The following is a 20,338-nucleotide window of genomic DNA, read 5'->3' as shown; positions in this document are numbered from 1 at the left end:
TTGAAACTTATTCTCATGAACATAGGTTAGCTTAGTAACATTTCTGTTGTGTTGATCTAGGTTTTGTTTGTCCTTATTGTTTGTATTATGTTAAAAGATTTATTTATGCATACAGAGATGGGGTACAGCCAGAGGTGCAGGGGCAGTGAGAGGCTTCACCAGAAACATAGAAGGGAGCAGAACAGGCAGATCAATGATGTACACTGCTGAGGGAGCAGCAGACCACACAGGGAAGGTCTGCTGTGCCATGTGGGTCAGCTCTGGGGCCGGGATCAAACTCACACTGAAGTGGCCACGGCTTGGGCTCAGCTTCTCAGTGCAGAGCTCCAACCTGCTGTGCCACCACAGAGGGCCCTTGTTTATGTTTTTTAAGTCTGTGCTTCTAGTGCAATGCTAATATCTGTAGTTAGGAGCCCAGCGCTCCCCATGGCTCCCACATCCCAGCGGCGTGCACGATCGCTGAGTTCGCCTCCTTGGCGGTTTTACCCACCTGAAGCCGTGGCACATGCTGGAGGATGACAGGCGTCTCCTTTCCTGAGCATCCGCTCCTTTCCTACCAGACAGAGCCAGGAGTTTGCAGAGGTTCTGTAGAGGTTTTAAAATATATAATCCCCTGGCGGGGGGTAGGGGGTGTCGGAGAATCCATGAAGTCCATTTTGGGAATCTACCATGTCAGACTATTTTGGTAATGCACAAAGCCTGCATGCCATCTCACTGTGTTGAATTTTCACGGTAGCCCAAAAATAATGGTGGGTAAACTGCTGGCACCTGGGTGGGAATCCGTCACCGACGGGATTAGTAACTGCACCTCGTGCACTCCCAGCTCAGAAAATGCTGGTTTCGCTTCAGAATGTCCCTCATGGAAGCAGCAGCTATTACAAGTCTTATTAAATCATCCTCTCGGAGCAAGTGTCTTTGTACTCATTCACTTGATGAAACGGGCAGTGTGCCTCCCGCCCTCTGCAAACCCAGTCTCTGGAGCTGGGAGGACCAGCACGTGCTTGTAGCCTAGACACAGCCAGCAGCTTTCTGGTGAGCCGTTTTTGCTTCAGAGAACAACTAGCAGAGATACTATAGTAATTCAGACTGGAGGATTTGGCGGAAATGTTCTCATAAATGAAATGAGTGTCACTGCAGGGAAAACAAGGAACAGAATTTGTTACCAATGATAAGTGAAGTTTTCAAGCAAAAATAGAAACTTCTGGAAAATTCAGTCCCCCTTCCTGAGTCGGACCTGTGCCTTTACTTAGTAACCATCTTTGGTGAGAGCAGTGGTAATGTTAGTGGATGTGATTTTTTTTTTTTAAAGATTTATTTATGCTTACAGATCTGGAATACAAGCCAGAGGTGCGGTGGGTGAGAGGCTTCACCAGAGACAGAGTGGGGAGCACCACAGGCAGATTGGCGAAGTACACTGCTGACGGGAGCAGTGGGTGCGTCAGGAAAGGTCTGCCACGCCATGGGGGTCAGCTTCTTGGCTGGGGATCGAACTTGTTCTGCAGTAGCTTCAGAGTGCTTCATAGTGATGCTTTAACCTGTTGCCCCACTAAGGAGAGCCTGGATGTGATTTTTTTTTTTTTTTATAATATATAATGAAATGTGCCAGCAGTTCGAACAACTCCATAAGTCAGAAACCCAAGATTTCTCAAATGACCAGTTCTTGAAAGTTACAGAATCGTGTGAGGTTAAAAGTGGCAGTGTAAACTGGACCAGTGGATTTAAGTGTAAGAGAAATGAAGAGTTTGTTGGTATGGCTCCTGATTCTATATAGCAGTAAACCTTTAAGAAATCAGTACTTGCTAAGTTTTGATATCTTATCCAAGAAGAATATAGTTACTTGGAAAAGCAATAAAAGACTCTTTCCTTTTCTAACAACATATCTCTATGAAGCAACAAAACAGCACACAGACGCAGAAGCAGACGGGCCAGTTAACGCCCTTGATTTAAGCCATGCATCAAAGATAATTGCAAAACTCTCCTTCATATCATGGAAAATAGAGCTGTTTTTCACAAGTAGGTACTTATGTTAGCATTAATGGGTTGTTTATTAAATGACTTAAGCTCGTATAATTTTTTTTCAGTTTTAACTTTCAGTAAGGTAAATGATACATAGGCCGTGTAGACAAGGTGTATGGGGCGCTGAGCTTTGATAGTGTGAAGTTGGAGAAACGCTGCCCTAAGGGAGCTCTGCAAGGCCCTTGAGGTCTCTTGGAGGAAAGAATTCTAAGAAGAACCAGTACAGTCTAGGCTGGTTGTAACTCAGGGGTCACAGCTTCCAACGGTACCTGTGGCAAGACAGTGAGTCCCAATATAACGGCGTAAGCAGACGAGGTGGCCCGGAGGCAGCCCGTACGCTTATTCAGACCATGCCATGATTCCATTCTGTACAATGTTTTTCCCCTTCAGGTTCTGTTTTTAGGAAGTTAGCCACTGTGGAAATATTAAACATCTTTTTTAAAAAGCACTTGTGCCCTTAATGATAAAATAGGAATGGAATGAACAGAGGGCCAGCGGCAGAAAAGCTGTCTCGCCCCTCAGACTGCAGCCTGCGTCTGCCAGCACCTGGCCGCCTGGCCGCTTTGGTGCCGTCTCGGCACCCGTTCCCGCCCTGGCCGCCCACCAAGGGCCTGCCCTGAGTGTAATACTGACAGCTGCTTCTTTGCCAGGCTCATGGAGTTAATGTGGGAAGGATGACAGAGTAGCTATCCCGGGCCCCTTGACACTGCTGTACCTAAGTGAGTGGCAGGTGCCAAAATAGAAGCAACGAGAAGCAGGCAGACTAGGCTCTTGCCTCTGTTTGAGGCGCTGCAAGTGGCCTGCTCCTGCCATGCCCTTATTTATAACTTGGCTGACTTGCACTTTCCTGTTTTCCATGTGGTGGCCACCTTGGGTCTGCTGCGAACCCTCGACGCCCTCTCTTGGCCTGTGGGTTGTAGTGGCATCCCGTGCTGTGCACGCTCAAGAGCCACATCGAGGAGAACACCGGCCACACCTTCAACTCCTTGCTCTGCAACCTGTACCGCAACGAGAAGGACAGTGTGGACTGGCACAGTGACGACGAGCCCTCGCTGGGGCAATGCCCTGTCATCGCGTCCCTCAGTTTTGGTGCCACGCGCACCTTCGAGATGAGGAAGAAGCCGTCAGCGGTGAGTGTTCTGTTCTTTATTTCACTGTTCTTCCTGCTTCTGTTATTTGTGAAAGGAAGAGCTTAGAGCTCCCGTTTCCAGACTTTGAGGGTAGGAGTGTGTGTTTTGTTGGTGTGACGTTTCCAGTTGATTGCTTACCCGTGGCTAATTTTTGATTTCCAGAGCGCCCATTCACTTACTTCCCCAGCAGCAGCTCTCCTTTGTGCGCCAGGGCAGGGGCGCATTTCCAGGGGAGGAGAGGGCAGGCTCGGGCTCTGTCCTCAGGGAGACAGGGTGACACAGATAACACTGATTCCTCAAATAGCTGGGATGGTGACAAAGGCCGGGAGGGCGGGCACAGAAAGGGAAGGCCTGCAGGGGAGGGGTAAGAATGGAAAGGAAGGCGGCGGAAGGAGGCTGACCTGAGCACGTGTTCTCCTGCCGGTGTTGCCATGCACCCTCCTTTGCCTTCTTAACCTTTGCCTGAAATTCAGATCGACCTGTACCTCAGAGAGCGGAAATTCAAGCCTGGTTATCAGAGCTGGTGGCCCGCCCACGTTTAGGAAGACTGACCTGACTGTAGTAACTTCAGTTTACCATACAGTTTACTTATACTACGGGACATGTCAGAGTTCAGGGCTGTTCATAGTTTTAAATCAGAAAGGATAGACCGTAGAACTGAGGTAAGTAGGGAGATAGGTAGGCAGATGCATGGATAGATAGGAACTCTAAGAAAAGAGCAAACCTCTTACTTGTAGGGTTGTCTTTTTCAAGCCATGGCTTCCTATAATTCAGCTTCTAACATTAAGCCCAGTCAGTGTGGAAAGCCTGCAGGCTGTGTTTTGCATATGACCTAGTCCAGACCACATGATTATTAGTTAGTGTTCATGTCTGCTCTTCCTCAGCTACACTTCTCTCGAGCACAGTTACTAGACTGGACTGTTTGGACCTACGTTGGGTTTCCGAGCTTGGTAGTTTGAAGCATTTGTGCAAGTTTGTGCTTATTTCCTTAAGCATCTTTTGTTGGTTTAGTTTCCACCAGTTAGGTTTTCTTTACTTTCGTTTACACACAGACTTTGGTTTATGGAAGCAGGCGATTGTCAGTGTCCAGTAAGGTACTAAGCAAACTTGTGCATGAGCGCTTGGAATGGCCTTCACGGTTTCTCATGGTCAGGGAGGGCACCTTGAGAAGCAGACCACCTGGCCGTTGCCTTCATACTCAGGCCTCCACGCACTTAAACCTCAGGGCCACACAGGTGAGGGACCCTCCGTGGTCAGGCTCCCTTATGGGAAAGCAGAACACCCAGCTGTCTCACTGTTGGGTTCAAGCCCTCTTTTCAAGCTAGACATGGGGGACACCATTTTTTGCTGGGTGTGGGCCTGTGAGCGGAGCTGTGGGCCTGGGGAGGGCAGAGCCATCTTCCCTGCGGCGCTCCTGGCCTGCGCGCGCCAGTGCTGCATCCTCCAGGCGCCTTCCGTGCCTCTGGTCAGCGGCCAGTCGTGGTCCGGCCGCTACCGTCTTAGCTATACCTAGTCTCCATTCTTTGCAGTTACTTTCTTTGTTGCTGATGTGTCTGTAGCCCATTCCTGTTTCTTTGTGCACATACATTTGCTTTGTTAAACACATTTTTGATCTACTTAGTGATTCAGAGTTTAAGATTTTTCAGAGTAATGCTGGAATGTCAACTAGTAGGCATTGACATTGCTGCCTGTTCCATTCCCTTTTCCCACCAGGCAACTGAAGAGGGTTTATTTTCTCATATCAAAGCATTCATGATGACCACGAGCTGCTTCTTGGGAGTGTACTTACAAGTTAGTACATGATAGAGAGCTTACCGACCACATATGTGTGCATCTTTTCTGAGGGCAACTGCTTGGAACAAATTCTCTGTTTAAGAAGGCGACTATTCATGCTGAAGCTTTATCTCTAAGGCCTCTTGAGTTCTATTTTGGTAGATGAGACTTAAAAACACAGGTCATAAAACACTAAAATGTGACACATTTCCTAGGAGTGAAGGAATCTGTACTATAGCCAATTCGATTTAAAAAGAAAATAGCTCTACTTAAAGTGAGAAATTTGAGAATTTGATACAAAGTTGGCTGAGGAAATATATTTGGGAAGAAATATGAATAGTCAGTACCTCGGATTATTGACATTGGTAGGTACTGACTTCCCGCGTGATCTTCACTGGGTTTGAGCTTGGTGCAATCGTCTATCCTCCCATGCTGACTTAGTTTAGGATGGGAAAAGTTGAATGTTAATGTATTTGAAATTATAATCATGCATTAGCGAATTCAGTTTCTCCTGAGAACCTGTAAGTTCCAACCTTGGGGTAAAGAGGGCCCAAGTTTAGACTTGTGTTAAGTCTCCTTCAAGTTTCTTTAAAAGATTCCAGAAATCTGGGGCTCCACATATCTGGCTCAACGAAAGGTGCCGACACCTTTCTTTTAACTCATATTTTGCAAATATGAGTACATCATCTTGATCTTACTCTAATGATCCCTTTCTGAAGGATTGGAAGGAAATTGTTATTGCAAATCTGTGCCTACTTTTCTTTCTAAACTCTGGTGATAGCTCTGAAAAAATGACTCATGATTCATACAACTCAAGGAAAAAGCATAAATTACCAAGTAGAAGTCAGGTTAGTTTTCAGTGTAGAATCTGGAGGAGTCTGACATGCTGAAACGCTTAGGGACCTCACTTGCTCTGCCACTATAGCTTGTAATTTTCATGCCCATCAACAAGACATGTGCAGTGTGCTGGAGGTTGTGGGTGGGAATCTCTTTCAGATTCCTGTTAGTTTTAACCTATCAAAAGTGAAGCCAGACCTGTTTGACTTGAAGTTTCTCATCTGAAGCTGACATTGGAAGAATCATAAGATTTTCTGCACTTGACTCAAGTGTGCAGTTTTGAGCAGAAAAGCATCTGTTTTGGGCCACTTTCAAAGAGAAATAGTCTTCATTTTCTTTTTTTTCTTAAACCTCCAAACTCCTCCACCCCTGCAGCAGCCGTTTGTTTAGCAGTCTGGCACCTTACCCACATCTCCGTAGCTGCTGATCCTCTGAAAGCACCCCCAGTTCCACACATCTCTTTCCTCACGGTTTCTCACTGTGTGGCGATGGGGAGGAGATCTTCGTTTCCCTAAGCATCAGGGCCCCTCAGAGCTAGGCTTGGACCATCAGCCTCATGTGTGCACATCCCTGGACTCAACATTTCACTGCTTTCAGCAATGATCCTTTGTTCCTGCTGTCCCTAGTCCTAACCTGTCAACTCCTGCTCATGCATTTGATTTTGGAGTAAATAACCATTTCATTTAATGATAGTAAGGTACTTGGGGCCTAGTAAACTTGTCCGATCTTGCTTTCCCATTCAGCCCATCTTATCTTTGTGAATTTAATTAAAGTCTGGATGAAAAGCTCCATCATCTGCCTCCTGCTAAGGTCAGCATGTACTATCTTAAACCAGGAGTGAAGCTCACTAAGGCCTCAGTTGACATTTTTAGAAATCGGGAACCCTTTTTATTCTACCAAGCGGGGCTCGTTGAAGCTTTTCATACTTTTTGTACCAAACCCAGTTATGCTTTTCAAACTGTGGCGTGTCCCTGTTGTAAAGATTAGTCTGTTCCCACCCCCCCCCCCCCCCCACACACACTCCCCAGCTAACTTTAATTCTATACTGAAAAATAAGCTGGAAGAGGAACTACAAAAGCCATTTGGCAGGCTGCTATTTCTCTGTCGGTTACCATGGAAACAGTGATGGCTGAGTTGGGGGGGTTATTAGATAATAGCAGGAAGTTTGTGATGCACTGGAGATTTAGATGCCAAAGCCTTGTTTTTCTAGCAAATTGCCCGTGGATTGGCTCTGTCCTTCATCAGCAAATCCTAAGATGTTAAGGCTTCTGTCCTCCTCAAGGTGATTGAGTTGAGCTAAGTTAGACATTTCTCCAGCCACTCCTTTCTCTGGCACATTCAGAGAATGTGAACCCTGCTTGTGTCCACAGACTAAATGTGTGTAAAACCACTGCTGATAGTGAGGTGCTGAGCACCAGGACTTGGAGTGCCTCATGCCTCTGTCACGAATGGTTTGTTTACAAACTGCTGGGAAGAGTAAAGTTAAGAAAAAGTCTTTTTTTAATGATAAATACTGATTTTTTTTCATGTGTTTAGGAAAAAATGAGGACATTTGAATCCAAAACAATAGTGACTAGCTTAAGGTTGAAATTGAGGTCCAGTAGCCAGCACAGCATTTCAGGGAGCACAGAGACTGCGCCTCCCCTCGGCCAGCACCCTACGCTGCTGTGCCAGTCGCTCGGGCTTCTTACTGGTCCGTCTTCTGATTACAGCCTCTGTTCTGAGAAATTCATGAATACTGGAAATTATTGAGACTGTAGTCTTTTTAAAGCTAATGAAATTTAGAAAATTGAATTTTATCTTCTTTGCCTGGCTCTGAAAGCACTTCTCTGCCTCATTTCTATTTACTCCGTTACTGCAAATGGGGATGGTAATCGGTGCTACTTTATGGGAGTAATGGAAGGGTTTTCCCATGAAAGACACTGTGAAAATTGATGTAGTAATCAATGCATTTGTAAGCTGTTATGAGTGATATGTGCCGTGGTTACTCTTCAGATGTAGAAACAGAAAAAGGAAATAAATAGTGAAGCTAGGTTCCAGGATCCCCTGGGCTGTGAACTGAGCGAGTAGAGGGGAGACTGGGAGGGCAAGAATGCCTGTGAATCAGGAGTGCGACCCCCCTGGCCTGAATGTGGGGTCACTTAATGGCTTAGAGAACGTGAGTGAACAAGTATGTACTTACGAGGATAGAGTGAGTCCCGAGAAGGCTGGCATTATCTTCAGCCTTGAGGCCCTTTGGGAGCTGGAATCCGCTTTCGCCTCCTTGGGGCCTTGCGTTTCTTGGAAACATTATATTACAAATAATGGAGTCTTCATCACATTAAGTCTTCCGGTTTCAGTGGCACAGTCAGTGTATCTGGAATGGCTGTGAGAGCGAATGTAAAGCCGAGGTTTTTGATCTTAAATTCATAACGTCATATCCGCAGCATTCTTGACCACCGAACACCGTCAGTAGGTCCTTCGCTCTGGCGGCACTTGCAGAGATCCTCTGCAGCCCAGAAAGCAGTGTGGGATCCTCGTGCCGACCGGTGTGCAGGGCGGTCTCAGATGGCTCGGGAGCCGCGGCTACAGCGGGCAGGGCCAGTCCCCCACCCCCTTCTGTCAGGGAGCACGGCCGCGTGAGGCCCACTGCCTGGCTGGGTCTGTCGTGTAGGACGAGTGAGGGCACATGCCAGCCCCTTGTGCATAATATTCTCATGTACTTCTCCAGAACCTTCCATGCCAAGTGAATGCCAAAAGTCAGGAGTTCGATTAAAAACCCAAAGATAGGTAGGTGGCAAATGAGTTTAAAATAGGTCTGAGCAGATAACCTCAGTGATTTCCAATTTGTGCTTTTCCAGCTAGCCTCTTACCTTTGCAGATCTTATTTCAGAAATCACTGCTTCTGTTTTTAAATTAATGTGTTCCAGATCAATGCCGAGGAGGCCATCGTCTAAAATGTATTTGGGTTTGAGTCAGCAAAGTAACTGTAGAGCAGGCTTCGTGGGGTCCTAGCTTTTTCCCTTTCCATGCTTTTTTGTCTGTGTCAGAATAAAAAGCTTTATTACCACTAGGAATGAAAAGCTCTGCTGTGTCCGTTTGCTGGTGCTATAGGGAACAAGTCTGCAGTGCAGATAGAGCCGCAGCGGAGATGGTTCAGGGAGCAGACTAGAAGCCCGCCTGGTGCTCGGGCAAGCAGCTACACGTCCAGGAGCTCAAGCTGACCAGAGAAGATGCAGGCGGGGCAGGGGACATTCCTGGCCTCGTCATGAGTTTTGAGAGAGCACATGTAACGGCTAAGAAGCCATTGTACAGGCTGTGTCTAGTTTCATGTGTTTCCTTCTGCAAGAAAGCCTTCACAGTTCTTTTCAAGTCACTCCAGATCGATCTGATTTGTGGAGCAGCGGACTAGGGAACGCCCGCCTGTGTCTGTCCTTTTCTTGAGACTCTGCTTGACCCTGCAGATGTTCTAGCATCTTAGTTTTATCCTTGTTCTTGAAGCACAAATTCTCGTCTGCAGCATTTCTTTCCTCACAACTTAGCTGCCTTTAAAACACCTGCTCTAGAAGCCTCCCTCCCCCGTGGGGACGTTCTGCGGACGTTCTGCTGTCTGCGGACGTTCTGTGGGTGCTGCTGTCTTGTCGTCCCAGTGAACAGGCGCCGGGCCCTCCTCAGCCGTCCTTTACTGTTCACTGTATGTTGGGGCCCATGGCCAGCCTCTCTCTGCTGGAAACTCAGCCAGCAATTAGCTGCCTTTTCTTCCTCCCGTTCAACATTATCTTTGATTCTATCTTTGTCTACATTATTTTTAGATTATAAACTTGCTGTAGATCGTAAATGCCCTTTCAGGCAAGGTGCACTTCTGTTTTGATTATCCTTACACCTCCAGCATTCAGTGCTCAGTGTGTTTAAGTCACTTTTCATTAAACAACAGATTAATAGGATCTCATTGTTCTAGGGCTTCAACCGTTCCTCTTTGGGCGAGGTAACTTTTGAATGTCTTTTCTCCAGTTAGACTTTTATGCCAAGTTCCAGTCATCACTTCTCACATGTTTATGAGACATTTCCTCTTACGTGCACATGTGATTTCTAGGCTGCAATTGTAAAATCAGATGTATTATTGTTCTCTCAGAAAAGCCCACACTTCCTCCTGCTGATAAGTGCATTTCTGTTCATGATATTGCTATTCTTTTGCTAAGATTAACAGCAAGTTAATTTCAGTTCTCCCCTGTTGTCTTATTTTAATTTTCTTGATTTTCAAATCTTCTTTCTTTTTTAAAAAAGATTTATTTATGTATACGTACAAGAACTGGGTACAGGCCAGATATGGGGGAGTGGTAAGAGGATTTACCACAGAGTGGGGAGCACAGCAGGCATATCTACTGAAATGCACTGCTGAGGGGAGCAGAGGGCGAAATAGGAGATGTCTGCCACACCATGTGTGGCAGCTTCCTGACTGGGGATCAAATTCGTGCTGCAGTGGCTGCTTTAACCTGTTGCACTGCACGGAGGGCCCTCTTCTTTCTTTTTAAAACAGTGAAGAACGCCTCTCCCTCAGTGGCCATCTTCATCTGAGCCACTGTTAAACACATGTTTCAAAAACCTTTCCCACCCTGTGTCCTTAACTCCAGTCTTTGCTCCCCCTGTTCTGATACCCAGTTGCCAGATATTTCCAGGAAATTTCATTCTCATTCCTTCTTCGTCTTCCCTTGTAAATACTATATGGTTGAGCTCCTGCTATGTGTGAGGTACTATGTTCAATTCTATATCATAGATAGCAGTGAACGTGACATACACACACACACACACACACACACATATAAATATATATATAGAGAGAGAGAGAGAAAGAGCCCCTGCCTTCATGGAGGCCACAGGAACTAGATAAAAAGTAAAATGAACAGAAAGAGAGATTTGCAACTAGCCAGTAGAGCTCTGAGTTTGGATTTTATTCTAAGTGCACTGGGAATAAGTGAGGTTGTAACATGATCTAGTTTACATTTTTAAAAGATACCTCTGGCTACTGTGTGAAGAATAGTTTTGGGAGATACAAGAAAAGGAGACTAAATAAAATGTGGATTCAGGATTCTCAGAGGGAGACTGTTGCTTTGGATTAAAATGGTGGTTTTGGGGAAGGAGAATGCATGAATTTGAAGTATGTTTTTGAGGTTGAACCAGTAAAACCTGCCCATAGGTTTTAAATGGGAAGGCAAGAATCAAGACTCACGTCCACGTTTCTGGCTTGAGCAGCTGATGGGTGAAAGGAGATGCCATTTACTCAGATAGAGAAGAAGCATTTTGCATTGATTTTGGCCTTCAGGAGGATTCTTAGAGGGAGTCAAGAGGTTCTTCTTCCACATGCCAGATTTGAGAGGCCTGAGGCCCATAGGACAGTCTGTGTCAGAACTGTCATTAGGGAATGATCAGAATATCCACGCCAGGAAAGTGGTCGTAGTAAATAACAAGTAAGGGGCGTGGACTCTGCGGCCCACTGTTCTGAGTGCCTCATTTGCATCCTCCGATAATCTTGGGAAGCCACTACCCTATTAAACAGAGGAGCTTGTGAGACGCAGTGTTACCTCACCCAACCACTAGGGCCCAAGCAGCTCTGTTGAACTGAATTAAAATTAACAATACATACAGTATGTAAAAACTATCGTTCACATGTAACGTGCTCACTCAGGACAAGAAAACAGAGAAGGAAGAACAGATCCAAGGTTGAGCTCACTGCTTTCATCGCTTTGTTCCCCAACTCACAAGGATAAAGTCCAAGGATAAAGTGTAAGCTCCTTAGGCAGACTGTCGGCTCTGCATGCGGTCTGTGCCCCCCTTCCTACTTCTCTCAAGTTCCCTGTCTGATTGCAGCATTCTCCCAAATTATCTCTGCTCCTCAGGCATGTGTGCCACCTTCTCGTTAACTGAAGTCCTCTCCAGCCTTCAAGGACCCACTGTAGCCTGGAAGCCTTCTCTGATGGCTCCAGTGAGAAACTAATAATAGCTGCTGCGTGCCTTGTGCATGCTGTGAGCGTGGGAAATGAGCAACAGGTAGTAGGCTTCTGCTTGGTTTGTTTGTGCTTTCTTGAGTTTTGTTTTTAGGAGCATCTTAGAGGAATGATGAGGAAATTTTCAGCTAAGTAGTTCATCTAAGTGATCAGAAATGACTTAGAAAACAAAATGTCTCACTGTCGACTGAGGTCATTAATTAGGAAGCATGTTTGCTTGGAATGGCCTTTTCTGATTGCAGTAGGGTCACTGAGTGTTACACTGTGGTACTTTGAGGCAGCCTATGGGTACTGAGGGCGTCTCTACCAGGCACAGCCGGCTTGCTGGGGGGCAGCTTACAGGCCAGGTAGACGTGGCTGTAAAGGGCGCTATGGGAAGGGTGTCAGCAGCTCTGTGGGGCAGCTCTGGAGCTGAAGCTGGTCCCCAGACTTGTCTTGTTTAAATCGCCCAGTATTTTTAAAGAAATGGAAGTAGTTGCCAACACTTACAACTCAGGAGATTACATAAAATCTCACGTATTTAGTGGCTTCCCTGGAAAACCCAGGAAATTGGGCAACACTGGGGGGTGATGAACTACAGCACAGAGCAGCTGCCACCTGAATCCACGCCTGGTTCCCCGGGGCCCCCATTTCCCACTGTGTTGCATGCTGTCCACACCTCTTGTATATGCTGCTTGCTGGGTTGTGACCCTAACAGGGTAGTCAGGGTGCCGTATTACACAGGAAAAGAAATGCTACAGGAGTCCAGAAGGAAAGAGGTCACTTTGGAGAGCACAGTAGAGCAGAAAGAACACGCGCTGTAGACCAAGCATGTCCGAGTGCCAACATTAGCCCTGCCGGCCCCTGCCAGCTTTTCAACTTAGAAACAGAGAGTTTCTCAAAGAATGTTCATTTTGCTCCTGATCCAATATAACTCCCACCTCCTTCCCTGGGTTTAGTGAGAATTGACAGCATGTGTGCATAGTACCTGGCGTGCCTGGCCCCTGAGCGCGGCATACACCCTGTTGTTCATATTGAAATCATGGTCTTTAAAATACATGAACATTGTGATTTAAAAAAAAAAAAAGTGAGGGGGGAGAGTGGGAGAACCAGCCAGCGCCGCTGGATTAAAGAGTTAAATCTAAGAATGTAAACTTTTTTTTTTAACTGAAAGGAAATGTAGTTGTATATTTAACTTTCCTTAGAATGGGAAAAGACTTTCTAAGCATAAAAACCATGAAGGGGAGCCAAAGAAAGGTCAGTAGCATTGACTCCAAGAACTTTCTAGCTATCTATGTTAAACATCATAAACACAGTTAAGAGACAAATAGTAAATGATAAATATTTGCAGAAAGTATGACAAAGGGAAACTGTCTTACTGTCTGTTGTTACAGATCATTAAGGAAATGATTAACACTCTGTAGAACGCGGGACATAGACCATGGACAGAGCTCCCAATAGCAGAGCTCCCAACAGGAGAAATGCAGACCGCAGAGGGGCAGACAGAAATACGTGGAAATGGATTAGTAATTAAAACATTTTAAGTTTAATGAGATGCCGTTCTCCCCTCAGTTTTTCTTAGTCATTGACAAAATTCAGTATTGGTGATGCAACAGAGGGAAAGTGCTGGCATATTTTCCTGATAGAATGTCAAATTGCCATAACCTTCCTAAGAAAGCACCTTGCTAGTATGAGTCAAAGTGCCATATAGTTCATACTCTTGGGTCCAGTAATTCTAGTTTTAAAAATAGATCTTGGGCCCTCCCTGCTGGCGCAGCAGATAAACACAGCACTAAGAAGCTAAAGCCACTTCAGCATGAGTTCGATCGCTGCCCCAGAGGTGACCCACATGGTGCGGCAGACCTCTCCTGACCCGCCCGCTGCTCCCCTCAGCAGTGTACTTTGTCAGTCGGCCTGGTCTGCTCCCCACTCTGTCTCTGGTGAATCCTCTCAACACCCTGCACCTCTGGCCTGTACCCCAGTTCTGTATGCATAAATAAATAAATCTTTAAAAAATATATCTATATATATCTTAAAGCATTCGAAAATATTTTGTTCAAGATCTACTTGCACTAGTTTTTTGTCTGTTTGTTTTGTGAGTGGGGTCCCTCACAAAACAGTGCTTTGCCTTGGTCACTCGCTCACCACATGTCCTGGGCACGAGCACTGTGCCTGATGTACATTTCCTGACTAGGAAATAATTTGCGTTTAAAGGAGGAAGGATCTTGTGCATACAGAGGCGTATTCTAAAACCATATTATTAAAATAATGTACATTTAGGATATAGTGCAATGCTTACAGTTTAGTGTTCAAATTTGGGGTACACTTTTGTACACGTGCAACAGCCCTGTGTGTGCTGGGTGAATTCTGCGTGGGAGAGTTAAAGGTGATGTTCACATCCTCTTGGTCTTTCTTTCAGTTAGTCATCACGCAGTTAACCGTCAGTATATGTGTGACCTGTACTGAGCCTGTTTCTAAAAAGCAAAACAACATTGTCCTCCTGTCATAGAGCTTATGAAAGGGCAGTCGAAGGCAGACATTGCACGAATAACTAGGAATATGTTTTTGAACTGGTGAAATTATGTTAAACTATGCTGAAGATGATTTTCAAGCGTTGATGGTTGGTTGTCATTTCTAGGACCCCTCCTCAAAAGGGGGATTATATGAAAAATCCTCTTGGATATCATAGAGTGGGAAGAGACCTTCCTTGACAAGCATTTGTTTCCTGTCTGCCGGATGACTAGTAATGACAAAATGATAAATTCATCCAGACTTTTTTTTCCCCTAAATAGCATTTTTCTAAAGAAAAGTGGGTCAACTCTTCCGTCAGTCAGGGGAAGGTAGAGTGGTGGAACTTTAGAGAGCCCCTGAATTCCTTGGAAATCATTCAGCATTCAGATGAAGCAGCAGTGGTTAGGGAGGGAGTGAAAATGTTGATCATTGTTAGCGTGAAATATTATTTGCTTTTTCTGTGTATTTATGAGGTTCTCAAGTATGTGGAAAACTAAAAATATCAACAACAAAACCCACCCAAAGACTAAGAACGACCCTTGGAGCTTCTTTTTTTAATTTGGGGTCAGGGATGGACATTTTAACCATAAGCCATGTTTTGTTTTGAAGAAAGGCCTGAGTAAAGGGGGAGAGACGTGCTTTGCTCACTGAGCCGCGTGCCTGCGAGTGTTCCTCTGAACGGCCTGGCTGTGCCGCCCGCTGCTCGCCCTCACACTGCAGCAGTGTGCACGGCCGTGAGCACGTCCGGCCTTGTAGCCGCGTCCTGAGCAGGACCAGTCTACGTGTGTGCGTCAGTGGAGCTAAAGGCACTGTGGTGTGTGGGCCTCAAGAAGCAGCAGCATTTGTGAGCTCTGTGCCGCCCGGGGGGAGTCCCTTGGCCACTTTTTTGACTCTCTCCTTCTGGAACTAGGAGTGCATTTTCTAAGCCAAGGTGTCGAGAGGACCCAGCAGTACGCAGCAGAGCCGCGGCTGCCGGCCACAGTGGGTGTACTGTGTGGCTGTCTCCTTTGGGACGCTGCGACGAGCTCCCTCCCAGTCAGGACACACCCTCTTCTGCTTCTCGGTACAGCTAATGGTTCTGTGGGATGTAATGTGTGGAAAACAACCGAGATGTACTCTCAGGCCTTAGGAGGCTTAAGCAGCGTGGATGTGCTGACGTCGCTTTCCATTATCCCCTCTTGCGCTGATTTCTCTTTCACCTGCTGGGCCCCTGCCTGCATCGCGGAGAACCAGTGGCAGCTCTCCCCCACAGGGACGCTTTTAACGTTCCCAGAGCTCTTCCTCTCAGGTTGGTTTCCATGTTCTGCTGCGGTGTCTTCCCCTGCTCATTCCACACCCCTTCTCGCGCTGCGCTTCGTTTATAGGTGGAGGCCCGAGGCACACCCTGGCTGTGCAGACAGCTGCGGTTGCCCCAGTTAGCTTTTTTGAACCCTGGCCTGAATCAGGAACCTTGGGCCCTCTAATCTAATGACCCATGTGTTCCGTTCTGATAGCTTTCCTTCAGAAAGACAGACATCTTTGTCTGCGGGGCTTGTGTCGGGGAGCAACGTTTGCTAGGAACTGAGCCTCCTAAGGATGGGGTCCCCTCCCACTGCTTTCTGGTCGCCTGAGGGGTTAGAGGCAAATGTTTTGGTACTTGCTGACTCTTGGAAGGGAAACTGTGGCAACCAATTGAAATCGATCACCGAAACTAAAAGTTGTTTCAAACACTTCTGTTTTCTGTCTAGAAAAGCTATGACTGTGCTTGACAAAGTCATTGCCAAGGGGTGGGGTCTGGAACTTGCACTGTTTATGCAAGTTCATCATTGTTTTGACTTTGATTTTCCTGGGGGAAATCACTGTAAACAGTTATGTTCTAAGAAGTATTCCTACGATGATAAACATAAACACAGGATTGCAGTGGAATCAATCCTGTAGTAACCCAAATGTAATCTCGTGCATCGGAAGTGGAGCAGATGCGTAGATGGATCGGCCAGGATGGAGCGATGCAGTCAGGAAGCCCAGGCTGGCCCAGCCTCAACTCTTGACTTGTGCTGTGTTGCTGTGAGCAGAGATGTTGTTTAATGTGCCCCTGCGTGAGCTGTGGGGAAGAGTGACACCACCTGCTGGCTGCTTCGCAAGCTGCTGGGAAGCACTGTTAGGCGCTGGACATGAGTGGACTGAGAGAGAAAGTGGATCTTGGGGAAAAGGGGCAGAGTGAGTACCCAGGTGTTTAGGAGTTAGGGTGCTTTCTTCAAGACCCAGCAGTCAGTCTCAGTTTGGCAGCACTGTCCGCATCAAGCCGGATCTCCCTTTTTTGAGAAGATCTTGCCGTTGATTATTCTGGAAAGAAACATGATTATGTCTCCAAAACACCAGAGTAGCTATCGGAAGAGTGTTGGCTCTTTTCAACACTGGCAATTAGTGAATTAGCTACCTTGTGGGAATGTGGTCAGAGCCCATCACAACATACCTTGTTTGAAAGCCCATTTTCTCCACACTGACTACGTCAAAACACAGGAGAAAGCATAGCAGAAGAGTTCCTGTAAGACTTTTAACTCCTTTGTAGTTCAGGATGGGATTTTCTGCATTTTGGGTGCTGATAATAGTAACTATAGCAAACATTTACTCCACACTTACCGTGTGCCTGCGGCCAAGGAATTCACACACTCGCTGTCAGTTGAGGTGCCCAGCAGCCCTGTGGCAGGCCCTGTCATCGTCCCCAGTGCACAAGGCAGTATGAAGGCACGGAGAGGTGGGTAACTTGCCTGCAGCCAGACAGCTGCCCGGCGACAGCAAGTAGGGACCTTGTGCTGCCGGCTGAGGGGAGCTGTCCACCTCGGCCATGTCCCCTCTGTGGCGTCTTGACCTCACAGGCCAATATTCAGTGCGATGAATACTGTGTTCTAGGAAGAGGACGGAGACTTCACGTATGTGGAAAGAGTGAAGATACCCTTGGATCACGGCACCTTGTTAGTCATGGAAGGAGCTACACAGGCTGACTGGCAGGTGAGAGCACGCAAGCAGTAGGGGCCCTCCCTCAGCCCTCCCTCCTGTGGGGGCGGTGCCCCATGTGAGTTAGCGTAGTAAATGTAGGGCAAGTTGCTCTTATACTGCTCTTATACATCACTTCCAGGGAGCGCTGCTGCTGCTAACACCCAAAACGGACCTCCACAGCAGGGTTGCTCAGGAGAACTTTCTGTGACGGTGGAAGTGCCCTGTGGCTTTGCAGCCCAGTGCAGCAGCCATTTGACAAGAGCATCTGTTGATCTCTTGAAACGTGGCTAACGTGCTAAAGAACTGAATTTTTAGCTTAATTCTCATTCATTTCCATGGCTTTGGGTAGCCAGGCTGTCAGATTGAACGACAGAGCTCCTCAGCTGAAGCCAGGCCGCTTTTAAGGTGTGCCAGTCGAGATCAGGACCCTGAGGAGCAGAGAGGAATCTCATGTCTCTCTTTAGTCTTAGCCATTTTGTGATGTATAAGATTGAGGAAAATGGCAAGAGACTGAGAAGGAAGAGCACCAATTAGGAAAGATGAAAATAACTTATCACGAGATGCTGGCAGATCGTGAGGGGCAGGGTTCACTTCGGGAAAGGGGACCTCGCTCAGGACTTGAAACACTGTTTGCTCCCTGTTGTGGGGGTGAGGGATTAATGTGGAAATATGTCAGTGTTGTCCCTAAGTAGTTTTTAAATCGCTTTGAAGTAAAAATATGTGTGTGTTTATTTAGAGTATTTATATTTCCATTTAGCATCGAGTGCCCAAAGAGTACCACTCTAGAGAACCGAGAATAAACCTGACCTTTCGGACAGTGTATCCAGACCCCGCAGGGGGGCACTGGTGATGCGTGATCTCTGAGCAGAAAGCCACGCTGAGACCAAGCAGACCGTCCACGTGAAGACGCTTGCCAAGGCCGGAGCAGCTCCTCTTGCGGTGTGGCTGTTTGGCGGATGAGGGTGGGAGTTTCTTCCCAGCTCTGAGTCCTGTGAAATGACAGCCACCATCCCAGTCCGTAATGTGTTACTGTGGGAATAGTAATCCCCAATCACATCTTGCAATCACGTATTTTCTTGAGACAAATTAAAAACTGCTGTGGTTGTGCTCACAGATAATTTTATCCATAAGCAGTTTTTCTCCCCACCCTCCTCTGCCTCTGCTTCACTTGAAGAAATATGAATGGACTCTGCCTCTGGGGTAAATCCGCATGTGTTTGTTCCTTGTGACTGAAGTGAAGTGGAGATGTAAATATGTGTCAGTGGCTCTGGAACCTTCTGTAGGCAGACAGCTGCTGAGGCACAAACAGAGGTGGTTTCACAGCTGAGTGGGCCTTGACTCTGTGTCCCGGCCGTGCTGCTGTAGGGAAAGCCGCCTCTCCTGGCCCATCAGTCTTCCCAGGACACACTAACCAGGCTGTGTGCTCTGGACACACAGGGAAGGCAGTATTTTCTAGTGCAGCCATCTTCAAAAGTCACCTGAAGTACTCGAACCACCGAAAACTGCCCCCTCAGAGGGAGGAGTAGCAGTGATGTCATGAGAAGTAGGCAGACAGGCAGCACATTCCCTGCTGGTGACACACCTGTCCACATAGATTAGTTTCCGCGGAGAACGACTGGAGTCATTTAAACCCAAGGCGGATGGAAGGGAGCAGGCCTCCAGGGAATAGATATATCAGTTACCTAATCGTTCTCTCCACTTTAGATTTCAGAGGCCCTGTGAGTAAGGCTTCCTTCTGACTCAGTGTTTTCTTTCTGAGATTCAGGGGTCAGCCCATGATGTCACCGAGGTTCCCAAAACAGAACAGAGTGGTTGACTCCTATTGCATCATCAAAACATGTGTCTTTCTTGACCTCTTGACTTAGAAGTAGCGTGCCAGATGAACTCCAAACCGAGATGTGGGAAACCCAAGAGAAAGAAAGTGGGTTTCAGTAGATGAAAATAGGGCGGAGAGGCAGCTGCCCTAGTTGCAGGGGCGGGGGGCGATTTTCGGAGCCTGCTTGCTTTTGACCTTGTTTCCGTTCGACCCTGTAGACTGGTGACCCCATGGTGGAGCTGAAGCACGAAGGCAGGGCAGGACCTGCCCAGCGCTGGGGTGGAAGGCTCCACCAGGTTCTGTTCTTGACCAGGCCTCTGCTTGCACTCCCCCCCCCCCATTGCCACATGCGTGACTCGTTCCTCTGTGAATACTAACAGCTTTAGAAAATTTGAGCATCTTACCAAGCGCCATGCAAAGAAAACCTCTGTTTAACTTCCAGTTTTTGACCTATTAAAACAAAACCTGGCCAGGGTGGGGCAGCCAGCTTTCTTTTGAGTTCGACGCAGGACACTGGGAAATGCCTCTCCCGTTCCCGTAAGTGAAGGAGTGGCAGATGGTTCCGAGTCTGGCAGTGCCCCTCCGAATGGGGGTGATGCTCTGCCTTGCGTCTGCTGCAGGTCGGCTCTCTTCACTCGCCCTGCAGGCCGGGAGGAGCACACCCTGCCCCACTGCGCCCCGCGCCCCAGGCGCTTTATCTGCAGAGGCTCGCTTGGGCTTTGTCTCCTGCTGTCCCGTGGCAGAGCCGCCCTGTCCTCCCCCATGCAGATAACACGCCTTCCGAATTGTCTGGCAGGCACTGGCCATGGAGTAAACTGTAGGCTCTAGGAATGGCCAGGCATTCCCGAGTGGCGGAGCACGGCCATGCTCAGCGCCCACAGCCCCTGCCGATGTGTTTTACTGGGGCTAGAACTTAACTAGGAGTTGAGCAAAGCTTTTTACCAATTAGTTATAAGCAGAGGAGGCAAATATAGTGGTGGTTGCATGAAGGAAAATGGATTTAGGTATTTTTCTTTAAAGATGTGTTTATTTATGCATCCAGAACTGGGGTACAGGCCAGAGGTGCAGGGGCGGTGAGAGGATTATCAGAGACAGAGTGGGGAGCAGAGCAGGCAGATCGACAAAGTACACTGCTGAGGGGAGCGGCGGGCGGGTCAGGAGAGGTCTGCCGCGCCTGTGGGTCACCTCCGGGGCAGGCGGGGATCGAACTCATGGGGAAGTGGCTTTAGCTTCTCACTGCTGTGCTTTAACCCGCTGCGCCACCAGGGAGGGCCCGGATTTAGGTGTTTTTAGCATTTCCCCTCCCTTTTTTGAGCTTT

General features: G+C 47.3%; 1 protein-coding gene across 2 annotated transcripts in view; it reads left to right on the top strand.

Annotated features, from left to right (window-relative positions):
- The window catches only part of ALKBH3 (alkB, alkylation repair homolog 3 (E. coli)), a 33,217-nt gene extending 13,521 nt beyond the window's left edge, over window positions 1-19,696 (top strand). For both annotated transcript variants that reach the window (XM_004683570.2, XM_012725031.1), the window contains exons 8-10: window positions 2,937-3,146; window positions 17,117-17,215; window positions 17,961-19,696. In XM_004683570.2, coding sequence (XP_004683627.1) covers window positions 2,937-3,146; window positions 17,117-17,215; window positions 17,961-18,053 — 402 coding nt within the window. In that variant the 3' untranslated portion in view covers window positions 18,054-19,696. The remainder of the gene's footprint in view (window positions 1-2,936; window positions 3,147-17,116; window positions 17,216-17,960) is intronic.
- The last annotated feature ends 642 nt before the right edge of the window (window positions 19,697-20,338 follow it).

The sequence above is a fragment of the Condylura cristata genome, unplaced genomic scaffold (genome assembly GCF_000260355.1).
Source record: "Condylura cristata isolate star-nosed mole 26May11 unplaced genomic scaffold, ConCri1.0 scaffold00015, whole genome shotgun sequence".
Classification (NCBI taxonomy): Eukaryota; Metazoa; Chordata; class Mammalia; order Eulipotyphla; family Talpidae; genus Condylura; species Condylura cristata.
Note: the sequence above shows the minus strand (reverse complement) of the source record. Positions and strands in the feature narration are given on the sequence as shown.